The sequence below is a fragment of the Podarcis melisellensis genome (genome assembly GCF_964234715.1).
Source record: "Podarcis melisellensis genome assembly, chromosome: 15".
NCBI lineage: Eukaryota > Metazoa > Chordata > Lepidosauria > Squamata > Lacertidae > Podarcis > Podarcis melisellensis.
Window position 1 is genome coordinate 29,147,166 of NC_138532.1, and position 24,475 is coordinate 29,171,640.

The 24,475-nt window shown below is 52.6% G+C and overlaps 2 protein-coding genes across 2 annotated transcripts; one reads left to right on the top strand and one right to left on the bottom strand.

Annotated features, from left to right (window-relative positions):
* Positions 1–682: 682 nt before the first annotated feature.
* LOC309357479 (nuclear envelope pore membrane protein POM 121-like) lies at positions 683–16,656 on the top strand. The gene is made up of 13 exons (XM_081889645.1): positions 683–1,161; positions 4,180–4,395; positions 4,991–5,170; positions 6,046–6,126; positions 6,557–6,731; positions 7,898–8,010; positions 8,434–8,510; positions 9,055–9,179; positions 9,471–9,573; positions 9,877–10,050; positions 11,292–13,028; positions 13,808–13,930; positions 14,173–16,656. The coding sequence occupies exons 1-13, from the start codon at positions 698–700 to the stop codon at positions 14,265–14,267; spliced, it is 3,663 nt and encodes a 1,220-aa protein (XP_081745771.1). The 5' UTR covers positions 683–697; the 3' UTR covers positions 14,268–16,656.
* On the bottom strand, positions 15,770–24,306 carry NSUN5 (NOP2/Sun RNA methyltransferase 5). The gene is made up of 10 exons (XM_081889646.1): positions 24,149–24,306; positions 22,444–22,566; positions 22,163–22,340; positions 21,602–21,710; positions 21,143–21,281; positions 20,501–20,616; positions 19,795–19,973; positions 18,864–19,071; positions 17,959–18,111; positions 15,770–17,304 (listed from the first exon to the last, which is right to left on the bottom strand). Exons 1-10 carry the CDS (start codon positions 24,278–24,280, stop codon positions 17,208–17,210), a joined length of 1,434 nt encoding a protein of 477 aa, XP_081745772.1. The 5' UTR covers positions 24,281–24,306; the 3' UTR covers positions 15,770–17,207.
* Positions 24,307–24,475: the final 169 nt, after the last annotated feature.

Sequence of the window (24,475 nt, forward strand, 5' to 3'; positions counted from 1 at the left end):
AATGAATAACATAATCATTGGTGAATTTATTCCAACCGGCAGCCCACTGGGAGGACTTGCTTGGCTGCAGCCCCAGAACCTCCAAGCGCCACCGCAGTCTACCTCCGTGAGGGGATTGTTGCCCCCGTGTGCGTTGTTTTTCTTACTGATACATGTTATTAATTTATTCATATTACTGTTTCTACTTTATTCTTATTTATTCGCGTAATTCGTGGTTTTTGTTTCCCCCTTTTTGTGACTGTAACCACTGTTGAACATCTCCTCAGCTCCTTCTGTGGCCAGACATTTTCTATGACCTGTTAGCCGAGCCCCTCTTCTCCTCACGGCCAATTCGGGGACACTTCCGAGGGAGGGAAACCATTTTGAATCCCCGCCTGCCCAGGGGTCAACCCAGGCTGGGGAGACCGAGAGAGAGAGAGCGACTGAGATTCACCTCAGCGCTTCAGGTGCCCCGCCCCACTTTCCTTCCTTCCCGCCTTTCTTCCCTCCCCTCCGCCTCGCAGAAAGAGGCCTCTTGTTTTCTCCAGGCCACGCCCATTCCCTCCCTCCCCCTCCCCCGCGCCGACGAGCTCCACGGACCAACCACGCCCCCTTGCTCCTCGGGCGCGCGCGGGCGCGCGGTGCATGCCGGGCACGGGAAAGGGAAGAGCGCGAGTGGCTGAGGCGGCCGTGGCGGCTGCGGCGCGTCGGGGCCTCGATGTCTCGGGGCGGCGGCGCGTCGGGGCCCGGCTGGGGCTGGTGGCCTCCGTCGCGGCGGCGGAATCCTCGCGAGCGAGACCAGCAGCAGCGGGGCCGGCGGCGAGGCGGAGGGTCGTCTGAGGGCGGCCGGGCTTGGGCCTTCCCCGCGGCTGCGGCGGCAGCGGCCGCGGCGTCGCTGTCGTTGCTGGTGCTGCTGCTGGGCCTGTCCGGGGCGGCGCTCTCGCTGGCCGTGGCGGCGGCGGCCGGGGGAGCCTGGGCGGCCGCCTCGTCCTCAGCGGGAGGCGCCGGCTTCGGGAAGGAGATGAAGGGGCCGCCGTCGCTGCCTCACCGCGCCTTCTCCCCCGCCTTGGCCAACGGGGGCCCTGCCATGGGGGGCGGATGCTGCTACGCCTCGCCGGCCCCGGTCCTGCCCGAAAGGAAGCGGCGGCAGTTGCAACAGCAGCATCAAAGAGGGAGCTGCGGGTAAGAAGAGGGCGACGGGTAGTCCTCTCTCCACGCCCCCCACCCAAGAACGCTCGGAAGAAAGGAGCGCCCTTCTGCACACGTTTAGGGGGCAGAAGCTTGTCACACTCCTCTCTCCACAACTTCCACCCATGCTCGGGGGAAGAGAGGAGCGCTCTTTTGCACTCTGTACATGCGGGGTTGTGGGTTGTGGTGAGGAAAGACGCCTGCTGCTTGTGCAGGGCCTCCAGCAGAGCACATGCCCATTTATTGGAGATGGGAAAGCAAACCAAAGAGAAGCTGACCCTGTCCATTATTCTTCCTGCTCCACTGGTTGTCTTCAGCTTGTCTAGGGAGCTCCTTCTTCATCTTTGGGCACGTGGATGTGCAAAATAAAGCTTCCTCAACCATCCACATGTTCGCCTCCCACACCTTGAACCCAGCCTTCCTTCCTTCTCCAACACACACCCCTCTCACTTGCATGTGGGGCAAGGCACTCCTCCTGCCTGCTGTTGAGCTCCTACCTAAAAGTGCAGTTTCTGTTCCCCAGGGTTTAGCCTTTTGTCTTGAGGCAGCTTCTGTAGTTATGATGGTTCCAGGATAACTTTGGAAGAAGAGAGTGATTTTGCTAGAGGGGTCTCTGGGGGGCCCTTGGTAAAGGTCTTGTAGGGGACCAAGGGAGCTTAGGGCAGATCAGGACACTTGGTTTCAGGCAAGACCTTTCCCCCAGCGTGGCCTGGAGGAGCATGTGGGCTGCAACCTCTGCTGCCCACCCCACTGCATTCCTCCCACTTCCGGTTGCTCTTTCTGCTCTGCATCATTTCCCACTCTTGGCCCTGGTTGCAATTAGTCACAATAACTTGCCTGGCCAGGCTTTTCATTTGACAGTGCACTGGAGTGTCATTCAGCTTTTGTCTTTTTACTCCCTTCTCATTAAATTATCTTAGTATCAGATCCTGGACTTCTTTATCCTTCCAAGTTCCCCATCTATTGCTGCTCTTCTTCTAAAGCTCCTGTCAAGTTCCTCTTGGGGCTTCCAACACAGAAAAGCTCAGGTTTCCTTTCCCCTCCCTCCTGTTTCACTTTCATTCAAAGCCTTGGAACATTTAATCACCCTGCTGTGTGGTGCTAATCCAGGTGCTTTAGTTGAAAGCAGTGGGTGCTGAATGTCCTGAGGGAGCCCCATCACTGCCTAGAGACCAGCCAGGCTTTTTTCTCAAGGCTGAATGTGCCAGTTTGGGATCAACAGTTGTGCTTGCTGCCAGACTGTGTTGAGAGAGATTCTGTTTGTTCTTTATCAGCTTTACCATCATATTTTTAAAAGGGCAGGTTAGACACTTTGAGTGATGTTGGTTTCAGCCAGAATAGGTAGGTGTGTAAATGGTCTAAACAATAAAGAAAAAGACCCAACTCAGGCGTGTGTCCTTTTGCTGGCAGTAGCTTTTTTGTGAAGGGTAGGGCTGTGTCCCAGTGGTAGGACAGAGTCCTAGACAGAATCTCCAGGAAGGGCTGAGAGTGTCCCCTGCTGAAGACCCTGGAGAGCCTCTGCCAATCAATACAGACAGTACTAAGCTAGGTGGACCAGTTTGGTCCAAGCTCTATGTAGACAGCTTCTTGTGTTCTAAAAGGCTAATGTATTGGAGGCTTTTTTGTTTAGCAGCAAATAACACTACTAAGGTAGGGACTAGATAGATGTTTATCAAATTACACATGGCATATAGGAAATGGTGAGATTATATGGAGACTTCCTTCCACCATAAGACTGGAACCTTAGGTGGCTGATTACTTTGATTGTCAGTAGACAAGAAAATGCTTCTTCCTATAGGCAGGATTAATCCATGGGGCTTGCTTACTGCAAGCTGTAGTGTTGGCCCCTGGCTTAGATGGCATGTTCAGAGGAGGAGGAGGGTTGTTGATGGCTGAATGGAACCTTCAGACATCTTCAGGGGCAGCTTCCCTCTGAATCAGATGCTGGGAAGGGTTGCTGCCCCTTCCCCCCTGCTTGGGGGCTTCCCAGAGGACCAGGATGGCTAATGTGAGAGGCATCAGGATGCAGGGTGTGGTGGTTCTTGTAGCTGCAGTGTGATCTGCTTGTTTCCTCACAGAGGATTGGATTCTCAGCATCTTCATTCCAGTCCCTTGTGTGGAAGTGGCTTGTCCAAAACTTTCTGCATTGTGATGAGTTCAGAGATGGCAAGTCCAGGAAATGTGTGCTGTGAAGAGAGAAATACCTTTTTGTTTTCTGCAGGAAATTGCCTTACATAAAGGCATCCCTGAAGTCATAGAAGACCTGAATGTTGATGTGCTTGCCTTGCATTAAGGAATTGAGGAAAGCATTCCAGCATATCCCTCTTCTGTCTTGAGAGGCTGCTGGGGCAGGACTTTTCCTTATGAAGTAGGTGGGGAGCCCATTTCGGCCCCTCATTTCTTTGAAGATGAATCAGCCAACTTTAAACTGTTAGAGGAACCCCTCTCTCCTTCCACGAGCTCATGTGGGTGTTCAGTAGAATGCCATGCATTTGATGTGATGTATCTGAGCTTCACAACCTCCATGTGTGTTTGTTAGGTTAGGTGATCTTAACAGCTCAGCAGTGATTTTAACAATTTGATGGAGATTGTTTGATGTATATCTTTCAGATGAATAACAGAAGCCTTCCACACTTGAATCCAGCCACTGCTGCACTAGTGTTCAGGTTGGTGTAGTGAGGACAGTGTCTGCCAAGTATTTTGCCAGGGCAGTAAAGCAACCGGCAGTATAAACTGATGGATCATGTGTCTTGCTATTTGTGGCTGAGGTTATCGACACTCAGAGCACCATCATTGCTCAGGTTTTGAACATGTGTAGTTTCCCCCAGGTTCTTCTTACAAAGTGGATCATGGTTGTGAAAAGAAACCCCTTGTAGTTGCCAAGAAGAGAACTTGCCTGTTCAGTTTGAGGGTTTCCTGTTCCAGCTGGTACTTTTTGAGGAAAGGCCAGCCGTTCTTTGAGCATCTTCTTCCCCTCTGTCTTGACTAACCTGTGTTCTTTTCTCTCTTCAGGGACCACCTCTCTGCATCACCTCATTTTATGCTGTCCCCTCGGCGGCGCTACCCCATCCAACAGGCCCAGTACACCTCTCTGGGGACCCTGCCCTCAATCTGCTGGGATGGATATCGGCGTAAAAACAGGCTGTCTGTCCACAACTCCAGCCTGGCCCGGAGCCCTGTGACAGTGAAGATTGCTCGACCAGACAGCAGCCTCTGCCGTTCCCCACTGTAAGTCTCTGGCTAGGATCTGTCCCAAGCCAAGCAATTCCTTCATGGGTTTATTTTTTATTTTTTAATAATCAAAAGATTAACAAAAGCAACAAACAGTAAGCATAACAAAATGCAACAAGACAAAACAAAAAGCCCAAACACTTTTTAAAAACCCCAGACTAAAACACAATTCCAATAAATGTTTAAAATGACTGGGTAGAGCTAGGAGAAATTGGGAAAATCCCTTCTGGTGGGTTTTGATTTTGTAAAATTGGGGTGTATACACAGCCTAAATCTCACTTGGCCCTGTTGCCTCATTAGGCTGGTGTGATTGGTTGGTGTGAGCGGCCAACCCTCTCTTCCTCCTCTTCAGCTGATGGCCCTAGAATGACTTCTTAATCAGCATCAGCTTGCTGCCCTAGAAGAGCTTTGTGAGGTCATGAGCAAGCCCTCAGGCTGATGTGGAGAGAGACTCCTTGCAGTCATAACTCTTGCCAACAAGATCTCACTGGATTCAGGCGGGTGGGGACACCTTGCCTCCTGAGGGAGAGCATATTGTTGGGATGCGGGAGAGTTCCAATTCCTTATGACTACTGTTTCTTCCTATTAACAGGTTGGAGCAGCTGGCTTCCCCCGTGGCTTTCTCTGCAACGCCCAACAGTACCCTGGACCCATGCGCCAAAGAGACGGTCTTGAGCGCTCTCAGGGAGAGCCGAAAGAGGGCCGTGGAGGAGGAGGAGGAGGAGGGAGAGGAGGACCGGAATGTCCCAGGTGGCCAGGAGAGCAAGAGGAGGTAACAGCCAGCAGTGACCTGTCTGGTTGCCAGCAGCATCCGTTAGGGCACAAAGGGGCTGAGATCCTGGGACTGAAGATGTCGGCCTCAGAACCACTGGTGCTTAATCACTGAGAAAAGGCAGAAACAACCCAAGTTGTACTTTGCCCCTATCAAGGCTGGAGTGGGTTCTTGATGACATAGTGAGCCTCAGGTTCCTACATGTTGTTGGAACTCTCTATATCCCCCAAGTCTCTTAAGTGAGTGAACTACACGGTTGTTTAAGGGACCTGTGCACAAGTGCTTGTGTATTCAGGTGCTTGCAGGTGCTTTTCCTCCTCCCTGGACCTCCAACTGGGCTTGTGGTTGCATGGGGGAGACAAATCCCATGCCCGTATTGATATGTCATACAGGTTGCACAACCAGGAGGAGGAGTGTGGCAATCATGATTCTCACTCTACACCCACACATTCTCAGCCTCATGCTCAGTTACGGTTTGGCTTTGCTTTGCTTCCAAACTGGACCATGGCACTGTTGCAATGTGGCTTTGTGGGGGTGAGAGTGAGAGGCTGCTGAGATGGACTTCAGTTTCAATTAGCTGAAGAGCAAGACCCCCCCTCTCAAAACCATTTGACTAATTTCTGAATAGCCTCCTTCAAAAAATGAATTAAATGGTAAACCACCAGCCCCTTGCATCACCTGCTAAGTTGCACCAAGATTTAAACGGGGGTCTTCCAAGCTTGTTGGCATCCACCACTATGCCATCCCTTGCCTTGCCAGGCTGAGAGCTGAGTTGGCCTTGCTCAGTATCGTAATGAGCTGGATCCATGCTTGTGACAGCTAAGCTCTTACGTTTTCTGAAGACCTTGTTTTCCCTTTTCTCTCCCCCCTTCCAGGCGCCATGATAGCAGTGGGAGTGGACAGTCTGCCTTTGAGCCCTTGGTGGCCAACGGCGCCCCAGCATCTTTGGTCCCCAAGTAAGTACTGAGAGTTATGCCTGGAAAAAGGCTTCCTCCTAATGGCATTGACAAATAACAGTGGAGTGTAGGGGAGCAGTACTCGTTACACCAATCAAATTCAGAGGCCTGACCTCTATCCTCTCCCTTCCCCTCACCTGCATTGAAGTATTTTTAAAAAGAGAGAAACCACAATTGGATCTGCTTCATCATGTGTCCTTTGGCACTGAAATGCTGAAATGCATGGTTATGCTAGGAGAGCCAGATTGAGGCCATTGTTCATATGCGTGGAGAGAAGCTCGAAGTTTGGCAAATCTCTCCATGCTCTTCTGGATATGAATTGTGGGGTGATTTCTGTAAAAGGCCGTCTTCCCAGCAAGGCTTTGACAGAAGGAGAGCCCTGTCGAAGGTAGCTCACCGTGCTATTGCCATCTCTGCCTCTTGCCCCTAGGCCTGGCTCCCTGAAGCGCTGTCTCCTCCTGTCCCACTGCCTGGAAGAAGGCTCCTCCAAGAGGTCTCGTACCTCCTCCCTCAGCTCCATCAACAGCCTGCCTGTAGGGGGGATCCCTAGCTCCATCCGCAATGCCATCGCCAGCTCCTACAGTTCCACCCGGGGCCTCTCACAGGTACGTGCCGGTCCCTTGGCTTCTTTTCCCCATGGTCAGGGAGGCTGGAGATATTTAGCATCACAAGTCATAATATATTAACTGAGCGGCAATCCCTTTGTGTAAATTAATAAGAAAATCAGTAGTTCTAAATCCAGTGTTACAGTACTTATTTTTCAATGGTCTTCATCATCTTAAGTCTCAACTTCAACAGAAATGTTTAAATTGTTTTTCTCATATTTAAAAAACCAAAAGTTTATACCTGAGAAGTCATGCTTAGGTTCCCCCCCCCCCCCATTGTTAGAGATTAACCATTTTCAACTGGTATAATTCATGGCGTGTTGACTGCAACTGATGAGTCATAGTCCAAAACATCTGGAGCCCAGTTTGCAGAAGGCTGCCCTAGTTCTAGGTAAAATTGAACATGGGGATGGCAAAGCCACACTGGACAACTGAGATGCCCCTGAGAGTTCCCACTTGTAGAAGGCCCAGCTGACAGCATGTAGCTTTAGTTAATCTTTGAAAGTTATCCCTGAAATGAAATGCCTTTAGGACATGGAACATGAAAGGCCTCTCAGAATTCCAAAAATATTTTCATCTCCTAGGAACATTGTTGCTCCGTGTCCTGATTCATTGCATCATCGTACTTCATCTTATTTTATCTTCTAATTCTCTGGGTTTGGTCAGTGCTTGAATTGGAAGCCCCCATGAAAGCACTTTCATCTTGAATTATATGAGAGAACAGCAGGGTGTGAACATGCTTAGAAAGTATGTTACTTCATCTGTTGGCTAATATAGAAGGCAAGATTTAGTAATTGCATTACTCTGATCTTGTTGTGACTTCTGCCGTGTTCCAGGATTTCGTTCATTTTATATCTGTTAAGACGGGGCATCTGTGGTGCCCTCCAGATGCTGTTAGACTGCAGCAGCCCATCCAGGCAGGACGACTAATGGTCAGGGTGATGGGGGTTCCAGTCAACAATGCCTCAAATGCTGCCATAATAGGTTCTCCATTCTTGGATTAAATCTGCTGGCTGGATCTGATGGGCACTGTAGCCAAGCAACATCTGAAGGGCCTCAGGTTGGCTGAGGCTGTGCTAAGTGGTTTCACTAGAGCTCCAGCTAAGAGATGTGTGATGCTGCCATCTCACTCTGCTTCTGCTGTCCTCTTTGATTCCCTCCTCCAGGTGTGGAAGAGGAGCGGCCCAAGCACCTCTCCTCTCTCCAGCCCAGCATCCTCTCGTTCTCAGACACCTGAGAGGCCGAACAAAAAAGCAAGATACCCCAACGCCAGCCTCACGTGAGTGCACCTTCTCCCTGCCTGCTTGTGGCAGTGTGGGGCCAAGGCCGGGAAGGGCCAGGAGGCCAGCCGGGGGGGGGGGGTTCAAGGACTCCCCCCTTCCCCATGGTTCCCATCCAGAGCAACACCTCCCTTTCCTTTCACATTGCCACAGTTTTCCTATGTTGATGCGCCCTCTGGAAAAGAGTGCTGTTTCTGAGTGAAAGCATTAGAGGTCTTGAATAGGCAAGGTCCCTCCTTTGGGTAGAAGGATTCTGTGAAATGGGAAAGCTGACTCCTTAATGTGGGTGTTTGGGGGCAGCACAAGGTACTTTTTATAGCAAGGGCATCCATTTCCTTAGCTACACCCCTTCACCTGCCAGAGTCTTGAGAGCAATGAGTCCTCAAGAGTCAGGTCTCACTGGCTATCTCCTTTTGCTCCAGGGATGACGAGTCTCACCAGTCCATCAACTCCACGCCTGTGAGGACAGACAAGGAGGCGCCAGCAGAGAAGAATGAGTGTGAGTAGGCAGGTGGAGGGGGGCAGGGATGCTTTGCTAATAAAAAGGTGGACATACTTGGAGCAGGAACCAGAATTGATGTGGCATTGATACTGTTGTGATGATCTTAAAGCAAAAAATGAACAAGTGCAAAACTCTTGGTGAGTGGAGCGGGCGGGCAGGCAGGCAGAATGTTTATCTCAATACAGGCTAGGTGGGAAGACTTTAAAATGGCCGGAGGCAGGGGGTGTATCTTAACGTGTAGCAGTCCAAATCTCCCTGGAGCTTCCGCTATCCCTGGCATTCAGCCTGGCCTGGCTGTCAGGAGTGAGGGGAGTTGTAGTTCAGCAACATCTGGAGGGCTGGATGCTACACATCTCAACCACCCCATTTTAGAAGGTTTTTTCTCTCACTTCCCATGTTCACATTATGTCCACCTGGGATTTATTAGAAGCTTAAAGTGACAGTATTTAGAAACAGGCCACCAGTGCTGCAGAATCCCAAGCCTCCTTTGGCTGGGCAGGGCCTCATGCATAAAACCAACTCTGGCCTCTTCTTCTTGCAGCAGCAGAGATGCCCCTGCGGAGCAGGCACAGCTCACCAGTGTCGCCACCTTCATCAGGCAGCACTGGCAAGCGCAAGCGGAAGATCCAGTTGCTCTCCACTCGGCGGGAAGATAATTTCACCATGGTACGCTCCTTCTGTTCCTTTTTCTGGACTTAGTTGGCCTTGAGGACAAGCTTGGAGTGAGAGAGAATGAGTGCCAAGCTCTTGACTCACTGCCTTTTGCCTTGACTGAGTCAAAGGTTGCTGACCGCTTTGACTGCCCCTGGTGTAAACAAGTCTGAGCCAGGTAGACTGTCTTGGTGTCAGGCTGCTGCCTCTGCTGCCCCTTGGAGGGCTTTCCCTCCTTCCCCTGGGGGCCCACTGGACTGCCATGCTCACCTGAAGCAAGCAATGCCCCTTCTCTTCTCTCCACAGCCTCTTCCGCCTCAGCTGGGCTATTCTGTCACTTCTGCTGACCTGGATGCAGAAAAGAAGGCTGCTCTGCAGTGGTTCAACAGAGTCCTGGAGGACAAGACTGGTAGGAGCACCCCCTCCCCTCTGTGTATGAACTGACTCAAGTTTAGGGAGGGGAGGGCATTGGAATAAGGGGCTTGCAGAGTAAAATAAAACAGAAAACAGGGAATTTTGGATCTCCTCAAGAAGGTCCCTTTAGTGGCTCTCAGGAATAGCAGGTCTATCAATTGGCTTTGTACATTTGGTTGCCTCCTAGGTTGTTGTGTTTGGGTGCCCCTGGGTTTATTCTGCATTTATATCCTGCTTAATATATATTTTTTTAAAGCCCTAAGCACTCTGCTCCTTAAATTCTGGTCCTCCCCAACAGATTCCACTCCCAGACTCTCAGTTCCGATGACCTCACCACCCAGCACCCTGTCTTTCGGGACAGTACCTAACAAGTCCACCGCTGTGTCGCTGGCTGTCACAGCTGCCAGCACCAACCCCCTCCTGGAGAGCCTGAAGAAGATGCAAGATGGGCAGAGCTCCTCAGGGCAAGCTGGTGAGTGGTTTGGGGAGGCCTTGGGGGATGATAGTAGCTTGGCTATGATGTGATTGAGGGTGCAGCTCTTCCCAAGGGCATCCTGCCTTCCTGCTGCAGAAACCTAGCCATGCTGGTTTGGAAAGGGGAGTGTGAGGGAGGGAGATTCCAGAGGGGTTTTTATATGGTGGAGGGACCTGATGACCCTGGGGGCTAAAGCATCCAAGATACCTGGTTTCTTTAAGGCATCATACCATTAAAAGCTGATCAATTGCAGTTTCTCAAGGGGGCACAAAAAATAGCTTGGGTGACACTTCCTTTCAAGGAGTCGGAATTTCCTACCTTGGGAGCTTCTCTAATTTGGTGTGCCTTCTTGCAGGAGAACCTCTTCCAGGGTTGCCAGCCTGATGTTGATTTCTACCACCTACCTCAGCCAACCACAGCCAGTCACTAGGCATGATGGGAGCTGTAGTCCAACCACATGTGGGGAGAGGGCGCCTACTTGGCTGCCTCTGCTCTACGTGTGTGTGCTCTATAAGGCATGTTTCCCTTTCTGAGACTGCAGTTCCTATCAGCCACAGCCAGCAGTGCTGTATAATGTTGGGATTGGAGGAAGCTGAACAGTGTTAGCCCACAGCTGGTGGGAGTTTCAGCTGCAGGTGGCTGTTCTTAACGTGGTCTGTGGAATCCCCGCTCCTATGTGCGATAGACTTGCTTGTAGCTTCATGAAGAGTTTTCCTTGAGGAATGTCCAGTCTTGTTAAGATCAGGATGACCTTAAGTCTCAGGTCAAAATTAGCTGGTTACTCTAAGCCACTTTCCAGGGATTAATGGACAAAGTTAACTACATCAGAGGAGGTGGGGAGAGAGAGGTTGGCACAGTATTCTGGAATTCCTGACAGGTTTCTTGAGGGCACAGACTTCCCTCCCCCACAATTTGCTTCTTTGCCGTGTGCAGATGTTAGTTTCTGTCAAGACAGATAAGTTACCGTAAGTCTCTGCCCTCTTCAACCTCCCTGTATGTAATCACAGCTGGGGTGGCTGAAGGACAATATACAAGTTGCAGGATTTAACATTTGACACTGCATCTTAAAGGCAAGCTGAAGACTGTGATATCTGATGAAGGAGGAGGCTGGGTGGGCATTGAGAGAAAATAGTGGTTGTCTGATGCAAAACAGAGAACCGTTGTTAATGAGCTTTCCCTGTTGAGCAGCATTTCCTCTCTGGTATAGTGACAATGCTCTTCCTCCCCTGCTATTCCAGGTCCTGGCTCTGCTGCAGAGACCCCTCCGCTGTCAGCTCCTTCTCCTTCCCTGGATTTGGGCTCTTCCATGCCCATGAGCTCCCCTGAGGTGACCAAGGCCCCACTGTTGTCACTCGGTGTCCCAGCGCCCCTGGCTACTACAGCACTGTCTTCTTCCTCCAGTGCTGCCCAGCCTGCCAGCAGCACCTGCAGCCCAATGGCTGCCTCCTCTTCTGAGCTGGGCCAGACTCCAGCACGGCCTGCCTCTGCCCCGAAGCCCAGCACCCTCTTTGGGATTCTTACTAGCCCTCCTGCAGCCCCAGTGTCAACAACAACGACTGCCTCTCCTGCACCTGAGGCAGCACCCATGTTCAAGCCCGTCTTTGGCAGCCTAGTGAAGAGCGAGGGGCTGGGTTTCTCCATGAGTAGCACCACCACGACTGGGCCTGCCCCAGCTACTGGGACTCTGCCCTCCTCCTTGGCTGCTCCTCCTGTCACTTCCAGCAGCACTTTCAAGCCCGTATTTGGGGCTCCGCCCCCACCAGCCACCTCAGCTCTTCCTGCAACAGTGGCAGCTGCCTCGCCTTTCACCTTCCAGCCAGCGCCCGTGTCCACCTTGCCCGCCAGCAGCTCCACCACCACAGCCACGCCTGGGTTCCCCATTCCCCTGGAGGCCACTGTGACCACCACTGCAGCAGCTCTGCTCTCCACCACAGCCAACTCCACAGCTGTCTCCTCAAGCAAGGCAGTCTTTGGCTTTGGGCCCACCATGCCGGCCTCCACAGCTGCACCTAGCAGCACCTCTGCCACCGCACCAGCATCGTCCCAGCATCCCTCGCTCTTTGGGGCCCCATCCACTAGCGGCACTGCTCCCCTTTTCCAATTTGGCAAGCAGGTTGCCCCGACAGGTCCCACTCTCAGCCCCTTGGTGAGCTCTGCCTTCAGCCAGGCACCCTCCTGCAACACAGAGGCGGCTCCCAGCAACACCACCACCACCACGGCAGGCTTCAGCCTCTTCGGCAACAGCAGCGCCACAACGGCCCCTTCGGCCACAACACAGCCTCCCCTGATGTTTGGGTCCGGCGCCTCTGCATTCACAGGGGGCTTTGGCACGGCTTCCAAGCCACCGCCTCCGTACCCAACGGACACCAGCCAGCTGGCTTTGGACACAACAGTTGCCGAGAGTCAGCAGGCAGCCACCAAGCCATCTGCAGGGCCTGTGAGCTTTGAATCTCATTTCAGCTTCTCCCAGCCAGCGGCCCAACCAGCTTTTGGCAGCCCCTCACAGACACCCTTCAGTGGGACTGGGCCCCTACCATCCTTTGGCGCAAAAAGCACCACCCAGCCAGCGTTTGGAGCCACCACCTCTGTCTTCTCCTTTGGGACGGCCACGACCTCCGCCACGTCGGGCTTTGGGTCCAACACTCAGACCACAAGCAGCAACAGCAGTGCAGGAGGCCCGGTGTTTGGGAGCTCAGCTCCCACTCCCTTCAGCTTTGGGGCAGCCAACCAGGCCCCTGGAGCAGTCAATGCCTTTGGCATGGGTGCAGCTGCTGCTGCTGCTGGCACTGCAGGTCCCGGAGCGGCTCCCGTGAGCTTTAGCTTTGGCAGTGGACAGATTGGGGCAGCAGGGGCAGCGGCAGCGGCAACACCCTTTGGATCTTCTTTGGCACAAAACCCTCTGGGGGCCCAGAGCCAGAGCTCTGGTTTCGCTTTCAACATCCCTGGCACGCAAGAGAGCAAGCCAGCCTTTGGAGGTGAGTCGTTCCCCAACCTGGGATGGACACACATACCTGGGTCCTGGGCAAGGGAGGTGGAGGGCAGGGTGGGTCTGCTGCAGCCATGCCCCTAGCTCCTTTCTCTCCAGGGTTGGCCGCCTTTAAAAAACAGCTTGTAAATACGACTGCATTTGCCCACTGTCACCATTCTTCACCCTCTTCTCTTTGCAAAGCCTGAGAATTTGTGAGACAGTGTCAGGCACAATCTGTTAAACGTAGGGGAAGGGAGGAGAGAAACGCTTTCCCTGCCACATGGATGTTCTGTGTACACTCACTCCCCTGGATCCAGGACTTACATCCATGCTCCTCCCTCCTCCTTATTTCCATCCCTTTTCCTCCACTCCTAGCCTAAAGTTTTAGATCTTCCCAAATCCTGGATTTTGACAGCAGAATAAATCATGCAAAGTCTCTGGGTGTTCACAGATGCCGAGGTTTTTATGCTTTGCTGGACTCGCTCTGCCTTCCTGCTGGGCTTTGGAGCATGAAGCTTCAGTCCTCCATGTCAGTGACAGACTGAGGCATGTTGAGAGAGGAGGGGGACGTTTCTCCCTTGGCTGGGAGACAGGCGGGTCCAGACTGACCTGCCTCATTCTGTCCAACTGGCCTTGCATAGGAGGGCAAAGGCAGAGAAGGACTGGCTCTTTTACTCCCAGTCCCATGCAGTAAAGCGCAGAGACTAGCATCTTGGCTTTGTTTCCCCTTGGATACATGTCCCTACTCTGGTGGGCCTCTCACTTCACCACCTTTTGGTCTTCTAGGAGCTCCACCACCCACATTTGGGCAGAGCTCGCCGGCACCAGGAGCGGGCACAGTGGGGGGCAGCACCCTTTCCTTTGGATCATCCATCACCCCCACCTTTGGAAGTACCGGACCTCCTTTTGGTAAGAGTCTGGGAAGATGAGCAGAGTTTTATGGGCCAGGATTTCTGTCTGCTTCCTTGCTCCCATGAACTTGAGGGGGTTGGGTGAATGGGGGGGCTGTGGGATACCCCAACATACATTTCCCCGTCATCCAGCTGGCCCTGCGTGGCAGAAGGGGCTGTTGCTGTGAGCCCTCTGACTTCGGTCTATGTAGCCGAGACTGATATGGGTGCTTCTTGTTGCTTCTCTGTCTTTCCCTGCAGGACCCCCAGCCCCCACCTTCTCCATTGGGGCAGGATCCAAGACTGGCTCCCGCCAGCGGCTACAAGCCCGGAGGCAGCACACCCGAAAGAAGTAGCCAAGAGAGACTTCCTGGCTGGGCTCCAGCTCCCGGCCAACCTGCTGTTGGGCCTAGACTGGCCTGGGCACAGCACCTGCCCAATGGAGGCTGCTGCTTCTACAGCTCACCCTCAGCAGGACTGACTGGCCTAGGGGCCACGTTGTCTGTGACGTCCGCAGGAAGTTACCCAGAGCAATTTTTACCCCCTCAAACGGGACAGGAGAAACCAAGCCCTTTTTACTTGAACAGTCCATGACTGAGTCTGGATTAAATTTTGTACATATCGGCTACTTTCCCTTTCCCCATGTGAGCAGCCCCCTGTGGATCCCTCCTCCCTCCCATCCACCTTCTTGCCTTACCTCAACCTGCTCCCTTTTTTGGCTGCCAAGGGAGGGCAGTGAGCCGGGAGGAGGGCAGCAGCGGTGTGCCAGTTTCCACCTGGAGCCCCCTCCCCTCTTCCTGGAGTCAAGTGGCAGAAGGTTCTCCTGATCCAGGGCAGAGGCCCCACACACCAAGGGCTTGGGGTCCTTTTCCGATGATGCTGTGGCCCACACCACCTTCAGAGCCCCTTTGCAGTTGGCAAAACCACCTTGCCGAGGCTCCATGGTTGCAGTCACTGTGCTGGGGGCCCTTCGCCGAAACACTAATCACTGTTCCTCCGTGGCTGGGACCCCCTCCGCAGTCAGGGAGATGCTGGGGTGGGAGTGAAGAGGTAGCTCCCCACCTCACCCCCTTGCTGCTGCTGCTGCTTCACTTGAGCCCCTGCCCTCTTCCATCTCCCCCCCCCCCCCAATCATCCGTCTGTCTGTTCTGCTCACAGAATGTGTTCTTTCTTTCCCTTTTTTTTTCTCAATTGCTCTGTGAATCGAGTTTGGAGGAAGAATTTAATTGTATGTGTGGCGGCATGTTGGTAATGCCGGACTTGCTGTAAACATTTCTTTTGGGGGGTGGCTGTCTTGTCTCCAAGGGAGACGAACCCCGCCGAATTGGGTGTGGACGGTGGTGGTAGCAGCATCGCTGCTGCGTGGCTACGTGTGCCGAGTGGAGCCAAGCACTCGGGAGTTTTCAGACTGGGAGGCTGGCAGTGCTAAGCAGGGGGCGGCTCTGTGTGCGTCATCTGGGAGGAGGAGAGGGAGGTGAAGCAAGGCCGCCCTCCCTAGCAGGGCTGCACACCTCCAGCGCCTTTGACTCCCTGCACTGGATTTTGGTGGGAGAGAAGAGGCTCTAATGTGGGAGGGCTCTGCAGTCTGCCAGGGTTGCCATGGCACAACGCTGGCTGCCCTACTACACAGCACTGCTTGCAATAGGCTCCAGCAAGCAAAAGAGCACCCCCTCCTCTTCTAAGGAGCTCCCTTCATTTTGGGAAAGAACATCCCAGCTCCTCTCCCCCCCCCCACCTCCCTCTTGAAGCGCGAAAGTGCAGTGTCTGCCAGCTTTTTTCATACAGTGGAGACAACGGTGTGAGAGTGTGTGCGTGAGCCTGCCTAATTCTAAATTTAAGGGAAAAAAATATTTAAACATTTTTTAACAAAATGAAACTTTATTTTTGTATTTAAGCTAAATTGCCTTTGAATTCCTTCAAGCTTGGTTCATAGAAGTGTGTGAAAGTGCAAAGCTGTTCATTAGGAAATTAGCTGGGGTGGGGAGCTCTGAGGAGCGGGAGGTGGCTGGGCAGCAACAGTCTCAGGCTGGGAGCCCCTCGCCTGCCTCCTTCCCCCCCCCCCATCCCATTCCATGTTCTTGTTTTATAATGTGGATGTGGCTTTGTCTGTCCTGTAATGCTTGAGAGCTCTTGCACATTTAGAAGGTGCCTGGCATGGGGGGTGAGTGTTCTGTCTGGGCTATTGGAGAGGCAGTAGCCAAAAGCTTCCATCCAGCCCCTGGATGCGGGGTGGGGGAGGTTTCTAAAAGAACGAGGCTTCCACAGATCACTGCCTTGTGGATAAATGACATTGGCATGCTGGTAGTAAGCAGAGCAGTGCCTTGCTATGGGAATGGTGCTGTCTTTAAGAACCCCCTTTGTATCCCTCCCCCTCCCCAAAAGAAACCCAATTCTGTGAAGGTGGAGACAACAGGTGCTTCCTGAGCTCGGGCTGCCTCTCTCCCTTTACCTCAGTCACGTCTCTGCCCAGCCAGGTAGCCACCACATCCTGAGCTTGCTAAGGGAAACAGCTTGGGACCCTCCCCGCCACCCCAGGCTGCATCCTTTCCATTGATTGCGTGCAGAGTGCCAGCGTCAACTGTGTGAGTGGGATGACGTCTGTGAGGATGGGGAGAATGATTGACTTTTTTAAAAAAAGAAAACGTCGCAATGAAGACTTGGATCATTCCTGTTGAGGGTTTTAGCGTGAATGTGCAATTTCTTTTCCTTGCTTATGTTGATTTAAAATAAAACAAAACTGCTTGAGATGGAGAGTGTCTTTCTGTTTTAGCGGGAGGTATTTCCCAAAGGCAGCAGCAGCCAACTCACCCCTGGCTTTTCCTGAATGATGGAGGTCTGCCCACTTCAGATGGATCTGCATAGCACAAAATTATTTCCTTATTTATACTCCAGCAAAGGCAACACACATGTCATTCCCAAGCAGGTAATAGGCCACTGACCTTGCTTAGTTTCAGTGACGTTGGGTCTGTACCTGCAGACTGCATGTTCTGGGCAGACAGAAGTGGCAAAGACCAGTAGTTTCAAGACAGCTCCTTCCCAGAGTAGAATTAAACAGCGCGGGGCGGGTGCCTTTTAAGTTACAGCACCCACCACCCCAATAATGGCCAGTCCACTATCTTCATCTACCAACATCCTGCCATGATTCACAACACTCTGGAATAAATTGGAGAAGGGGGGAGAATAATAAAAGTGCAAACTTTTATTCCAGAGCCTGCAAAGTTCTCTGGTGCCAACTTCCTATAGCAGAGTCTGTGTTGTCTTGTGATTGTCTTTACAAGTCAGTCCTACAAGGCTTCTTAAGTCTCTGGTTTCTTCTTCCTCCTCTTTTTCTTAAGAGGAAGGCGCGGGTCTGCACCTACTTCACTGACAGTCTGGGAGAACTCTTGTGGGGAGCTAGGGGCACAAAAATGGCAGGTGTTAGCAAAGGTACAAGCAGCCCTCTATCCCCAGCTCCTCTAAGCCTTCCCTCTTCCTGAAGCTCCATGGCTCTGGCTTGCAAGTCCCACCACCTCTAGCCGGGTAAGCAAAAGGCGTCACCAAGTTCCAGCCAAGCAGAAGGACTGAGTGGAGTGTGACCTTCGGAGGATCAAAAAGGCCTGGAGGACTGTGTATGCCCTGCTTCACACAACTGGAAGAATCAGCATGGCTGATCAAAGCAACCTGCAAAGGCCTGTTTGGCCGCCTTCTGCTGGGCTACATGGACTTATTTTGCATGCTGCTTAAATAGGAGCATGTAATTTAGTATAAAAGCAGGAGAACAGGGAGGGCTGTGTCTGTACACTAGAATCCTAAAAACTTTGGATTAGTGTTATGTTTCCCCACAAAAAAAAATTTCAGTTTTTAAACAAGGGTACCCTCATTTTCCTATGTGATATAGAAAAGATCAGCCCACACAGCGTTTGCAGGAGGGTGTGGGGAAGCTCCAGGTAGCTTTGGAGGTTTGAAGCCAAAAATCCCACTGCGGCCCCTCTTGAGTGTTGTGCCTGGATCATGCCCCTCCAGTCCTTTCTCCAGCATAGTAGAAAGAGTAGCAAGTGCCCCACTCACCTGGGCCCGGAGGCTCCCGCCAGCTGCCTCTCCAAGACCGCCACAAAGAAGCCGTTTGTCAGTGTTTCCTTTGGGGAAGCCCTCAGGAAGCACTTTGCCTTGGCGCAAGTGGCCAAGCCCCGCTGGGACCAGGAAGGCAGGACTTCCACCAGCCTGCAAGAAGGGGAAAGGCAAGACTCCTTTGAGTGGCAAGCTCCCTTGTGGCCTCCCACTGGCAGTGGAATGGAAGCAGCAGATAACACCCCACCCACTTTCAGTCTTGGGGAGGCACCTGTCCTTAACTTCGTAACAAATACAGGAGGTTGTACAGGGCTTGGCTGCGTCCGGAGAGGACAGTGATGCAGCAGGAGTCACCAAATGATTCTGGATGGAAGAAGTACAAGTTCCTGAGGCACTAGGCTAAACTCTATCCTGGGTTTTGACGCTCGAAGTGTGTGTTTTTAGGACACACCTTATTTTTATGGTAAGTTTTGTTTTTAATATAGGGAGCAACCATTTCAGGCGCATCCAACATGTGCACGACCAGAAGTGACCCAAAAAGTCACAAAAAGGGGTGATTGCAGGCTTTCTCAATGGTGTTTCAAATATACACAATTTTGCTTAAACATGCAGTGCCTTGGAATGAACCCCCACATAAATTGGGAGTTGCCTGTATTGTGTTTTAATGCTTTAACCTGTGAAGGGAGTATGAATGATTAACTAACTAACTGGTGGCCCTTCTGGCCTCCTCTCCTTTATTGACCTTGCATCCTCATTCCTATGTCCAAATGTATTAGGTAAAGCCCTCCAGGACGGTGGCATAAGGCTGAACCGCCTTGGCCCCCAAGCCAGCTCTGTCAAACCTGCCTGTGTTTTGAGCCCTGCAGTCACCATTACCCTCTGCCCAACCCCCTCCTCTCCGGTACCTGAACTCCTTTTCCCATTGCTTCAGCACATCCAGCACCACATCCTCATTCTCCTCCTGGTGCACTGAGCAGGTGGAGTAGACCAGGCGCTGGAGAGCAGGGAACTTCAGCGCATGAGCCAGCATCTTCCGCTGGAACCTGGACAGTGCCTGCAGGCGCTCAGGGAGGTTGGCATTCTCTTCCTCAACTGGCACCCGGCTGACCATTCCTGGGAACAAAGGTACATGAGGCGGATCCAGCCTTCCCTAAGCTAGTGCTATAGGCTATAACTGCTCCAAGGCTGCAGGGTTGGGCTCTGCAGGTTAGGTTGGTGGTAGCTGGAGTGCAGCTTCCAGGCTGGGATCTGCCTGATAGCAACTGGCCCCCAGTCCTGAGCACACCTAATGGACAGGCCCTACCCTACAATAGGCAGCCTTTGCTATAGGGTTGGGCTGGAGCTCACAGTGCAGAAAACGTAGGAGTCCAGAGATTATTCAGCCCACCAGAGTCTCCATTATGGAAGTTTCCATAGGAAGCCTTTGGTATAAATTCATAAAGTGAACCCTGGTCAACTCCACCGGGCTTCACAAACTCTGGAGAGACCATCACTCACCCCATCGGGAAGAGGAAGGGCCAAAGGTATCCTTAGCTAGACTAAAAATAAATAAATAAAAGCAAATGCACCATAATTCCCTGGCCAACATCCACCAATTTCTCTTCCTGGCTTAAGAGGGGCAGCAGATGATTGCCTGGGGCTCAGAGGCTACCTCTGTGGTACCAAGACTGAGTAGCCAGGCACTTAGGACCACCCCAGAGCAGTTACTGCCTCACTGATCTCTCAGCACGCAAAACCCTGACACCCCAGAGCCCATTTGCTTGCAGTTGTGCAAGACCAAAGCTGGAGTCCCACAGGATGGGAATATCTGCTCTCCAAGACCCTTCCCCTGCTCACCTGAGCCGCTGCACGAGGGATCCAGAAGGATGTATCTCACAGAGCTGTACTTGGGATCAGCAGGGTCTGTGGCTAAGAAGTCTTGGTGTGCCAGCTGGTAGCAGGTGGCCCCCGCCCTCACCAGCATGGTGCTCATTGTGGCCAGGCGCTTGGCATCCAGGTCAAAGGCAAAGATCTGCCTGTACATTGAGAGTATGAAAAGCGCCGTGAGTGTTCACAGCCAGAAAGTCAGAAAGAGAGAGAAACCCAGAAGAAACACAGCAAGCATGTCAGGGAGGGCAGAGTCCTCTTCCAGAGAATTTGACACTCCTCACCCCCACCCTGCAAACCCCAGCCCAGTCTCCCTCTCCCACTGACTGAGCTTAGCCAATCATAACTCTCACTATGGCCAGCAGGACCCACCCCTGTCAAACTGGATGAAGCAGAGCCTATTCTCTCTACTGCTCCAGGTCCTCTAAGTGGCACCATTGGCCATAAAAGGCAAGGCAAACCCTGGGAGCTAGAAGGTTGGTGGGGAGAGGAGACACAGGCACACAGGACTTACTGCCTCTCTCGAAACTCACTAAGGTCTAAGCCTAGAGTGAGATGGGGCAGTGTAGCCTTAGGGCTACAGGGTGCATCTCTCCCCGCAAGTGCCAACTGCCCCAGCTGGCTCCCCAGAGATCCCTCTTACCACTGAGGACCTACTTGGCTTCCCTGTACTTACCCCTTGTTCTTCAGGATAGCAGCAAGCTGACTGGTTTTGTTGCCGGGGGCAGCACAAGCATCGATGATGTGGGACCCCGGCAGGGGGTTCAAGAGGAAAGCAGGCAGGCAGCTGGCCTACAAGAGGAGCCAAATCAAAGCGGAACTTGAGACCTGCCTCTTCCAAACAGTCCCTGGCCTCAACAGGGGGTTCTCAGCACCCCACAAGCACATGTTAGCCCTGGCAGCCTATTCCCACCCACACCTAGGGAGACAAGCAGGGAGACCGAACAGCACCCAAAAGCTGGTGTCTCCTTTGTAGACAAAAGCCAGTAAGGGTACATTTACATTCTTGTCTTTTAAAGGACACATCTGTCTCAAAGACGAGCATTCGCTGCATTGAATTCACCAGATTTCAGAAGCCCCACAAATGTGGTGAAAACAGAGTCAGCAACCAACATTTTTGTGATCTGATTTGGTATAAGGCAGAGTCCAATGTCCATGGAAACACAAGTCCTGAAGGAACCCTGAAGCCACAGTTAGAAGAAAGCAGAAGTCTGTTTCAGGAACCCAGCACTCCCAGGGGCAACAGGTAGGAGGTTGCTGGAGCAAAAATGACCCTCCCCCATTTTCCTGTGCCACAGCTGGAGAACGCCACCCTTACCTTGTCCTGAAGAATTATGTGCCCAGCTGCATACAGCTGGTTCTCATGGAGGTCTGTCTGTGGAGCAAAGATGAGCAGCTCGGGAAGGTGGGGATCCAGCAGGAATTTCTTCCCGGACAAGGAACTCACATCCTCCAGGCTGAAGGGAAATACAATGGGATGTGGAATTAAGCTTCATTCCAGGTCCCCAACACCCACACAGCCCAGAGCTAGCTAGCTGTGCCCTCCCAAGGCAGGGAATCCATGCCAGCAAGAATCTGCCCAATAATGGAAAAAGCTCTTCCCCCTCTTCCAATTGGAAGGCTTTCAACTATCTGGAAGAGATCTGAGTAGGAACAGCAAGCAAATCTAGCCACGGTTTTGAGCCCATTGCTGGCTAGCAGGCGGACACCCTGAAAGTACCAGCCTCTCCCAAGATCACGCAGGGTCTGAGCAGGAGGGCAGGAATGTCAAGCTCACCTGGCTGCTTTACCCAGGTAAGAGTAGCCCTGGCGCTTGAAGTAGTCAACAACGTCACTCACACACGTCTTTAAGGTGTTCACTCGGACGTATCGCGGAACTCGAGGGGCTGGAAACAAACAAGGAACTTGGGATACTGAGTTCTCAAACTGAGATGCTGGTCTTCCTTCATCATCAACTATGAAGACTCCCACCCCTTTCCGCCCCTGTAGCCGGTCTTGAGGTGTAGAGACAGCAGTGATTCTGCAGTCTAAAAATTATCCTATGTAAATAAAACTTGATAAACCAGGAGTCTCATCTTGCACCACCAGGATATGCACTTATCCAGGCTGTAGAGCTGCTCACTCTCAACGCCTGCTTCCCTGTCTCTCTGCCCCACTTCAAAGCACCTTTCCCTGGGAGTCAGCCCTAGTCAGAGCCTGTGCATTTTCTCCCAAGAACAGCATTATGTTTGGGGAGATTCTGGAGAATATGCATTTTGGCAGCCATGAAATATTAAGATAGGTTCTTCCAGTGCAGTAGCCTAGATATTGGCAAGTCACCTCACGTCCAGCCACCTACCTTGGCCAGCCCCTCCTGCCGCCATCGGTGGCAGCAGATCTTCATTGCGGCTCACTTTCTTTTGGACTTTCAAGCGGGCAAGTTCGGCCTGCAGACGGGCACGATGCTTCAGCACCAGGACCTTGCCATGCCCGCCACCACGCAGGCCCTTGCCAAAGAGCAAGTCATACACCAACACCTGAAAAGGAAGGAGAGGGGCACCAGTGGGCGACAGCACGGGGCACTTGTTTTGGGCATGGGGGAGCCCAGGGGCTATGGCTGCAACTGCCCCTCATACTCACCTTTGCCAGGTGCGGCTGCAGCTTCTTCTCAGCACGAAGCAAGCCAGCAGCCTCCAATATAGAATCCAGCACAGGAGAATAGCGAAGGGTCTCCGAAACAAGGGCGCAGAGCAGCCGTGGGTTCTGGAAGAGGGGCAGGCAGGGATCATTGTCGCTAACAGAGCAAAGACTATCAGTGTTTTACAGCTAAGTGGGCACTTTACTCCAACCTCCCCAATGCTGTTGCTTCCAAGGTGCTTTGGACTACACTTCCCATCAGCCCCATGGCCATCTTTAGTCCCTGCTGGCTGGTACTGATGAAAAACACAGTCCAAAACACTTGAAAGATGCCAACTTGGGAGTGGGGCTACTTTACTTGCTGCTATGAGCACTTTGGTGGGACGCAGGTGGCGCTGTGGTTTAAAGCCTCAGCGCCTAGGACTTGCCGATCGAAAGGTCAGCGGTTCGAATCCCTGCGGCGGGGTGCGCTCCCGCTGCTCGGTCCCAGCGCCTGCCAACCTAGCAGTTCGAAAGCACCTCCGGGTGCAAGTAGATAAATAGGGACCGCTTACCAGCGGGAAGGTAAACAGCGTTTCCGTGTGCGGCTCTGGCTCACCAGAGCAGCGATGTCACGCTGGCCACATGACCCGGAAGTGTCTCCGGACAGCGCTGGCCCCTGGCCTCTTAAGTGAGATGGGCGCACAACCCCAGAGTCTGTCAAGACTGGCCCGTACGGGCAGGGGTACCTTTACCTTTACCTTTATGAGCACTTTGAGCACTTGATTTAGGTAACAAGCCCTGGGGGACAGGGAATTCTATTTTTAAGTTTGGAAAGACACCCCCCCTGCACACACCTGAAATAATAATTTGATGGACAGCTGGGCTCTGCACTTTACCCCCAGAAACCCATGGCGCCTTCTGTAGTTGTTGGACTAGAGCTGCCATCATCCCTTGCCACTGGATGCACAGGCTGCAGGGGCTGATGGGAATTGGGAGTCCAGCAACATCTGGAAGGTCTCAGGTGCCCCCCCCCCCTAACAGCTTAGCAAAGCTTCAGCTTCTGCTGATCCCTCTCTTTTTCTATAATGGCTATGAGTTCAAACTATAAAATGCCTGCAGCTCATCTTTTTCTTATTTTATTGTTTTAATTCAAGGTGCCATTTGCCTTTTTTAAAACTAGCCGCTGTGTATCTGTGCAACTCACCTGAGCATTTAAAAAGACTGCCAGAAAACCCTTGGGGAGTCACTGCTGCCAGTGCAGAGTAGACAGTACTGTGTTAGGTGCATCAATGAACACCTGGATAGCTGAGCTAGTGGAGCATAGGATTCTTAATCTCAGGGTTGTGGGACTCTTATGGTCCCTTCTAACTCCAGGAATGGCCTGGCTTGATATAACAAAGTGGCTTTATATCCTCCTATAAAATACACCTGTTGGACCAGAGCAAAGTTGGTCCATTCCCCTGCCTCATCAGGCTGCTTCCCCACAGTGGCCAATCTGATGCAGGGCCTGAGGGTGACGCCCCCTTCTCTGACGTCATCCACTCGCTACTGACATCCCAAGATAGACAGCCCCCGTAGGTGGCGATTCCATTTGCACCATCGCAGTCGGCAGCAGCCTCCGACTCTGCCATAAATCTGCCTGGCCCCGTTTTGTAGAGGCTCCTAATTTCGCCAAGCTTGCCACTCCAATTTATGCAAATGCATGCAAATATTTGTTTCTACTCGCCTGGAATCGGCTCCCGTAGACCAGGGTCTTGAGTGCACCCTCCCGGCGCTCCAGTCCGGCCAGGACCGAGGCAGCCGCGCTGTACAAGCCGGGCCCCACGGCGGAGCCACTCTTCCGCCCGCGTTCCCGCATGGCGCCAAGCTCTGAACGCGCATGCGCCGGAAAAGGGAGCCGCGCATGCTCGCGGGTTGGTTAGCGGAGATCTCGTAGAGCTGCGAATGTTAGACGTTCGTTGCTCGACGAGTTTCCGGGTTCGATGTGGCATTCTTCACAGCCGCCAGTGCTTCCCAAAAAAATCCTCGGAGATAAATCAAATGCTTCGGCAGC

Coding starts and splice junctions, on each gene's coding strand:
- NSUN5 (XM_081889646.1), bottom strand. CDS start 24,280: ATGCGGGAACGCGGGCGGAAGAGTGGCTCCGCCGTGGGGCCCGGCTTG. Junction 21,711..22,162: donor GGCAGGAGGGGCTGGCCAAG/GTAGGTGGCTGG, acceptor GTTTGTTTCCAG/CCCCTCGAGTTCCGCGATAC. Junction 21,282..21,601: donor TACCTGGGTAAAGCAGCCAG/GTGAGCTTGACA, acceptor ATTTCCCTTCAG/CCTGGAGGATGTGAGTTCCT.
- LOC309357479 (XM_081889645.1), top strand. CDS start 698: ATGTCTCGGGGCGGCGGCGCGTCGGGGCCCGGCTGGGGCTGGTGGCCT. Junction 5,171..6,045: donor GGCCAGGAGAGCAAGAGGAG/GTAACAGCCAGC, acceptor CCCCCCTTCCAG/GCGCCATGATAGCAGTGGGA. Junction 6,732..7,897: donor CCACCCGGGGCCTCTCACAG/GTACGTGCCGGT, acceptor TCCCTCCTCCAG/GTGTGGAAGAGGAGCGGCCC.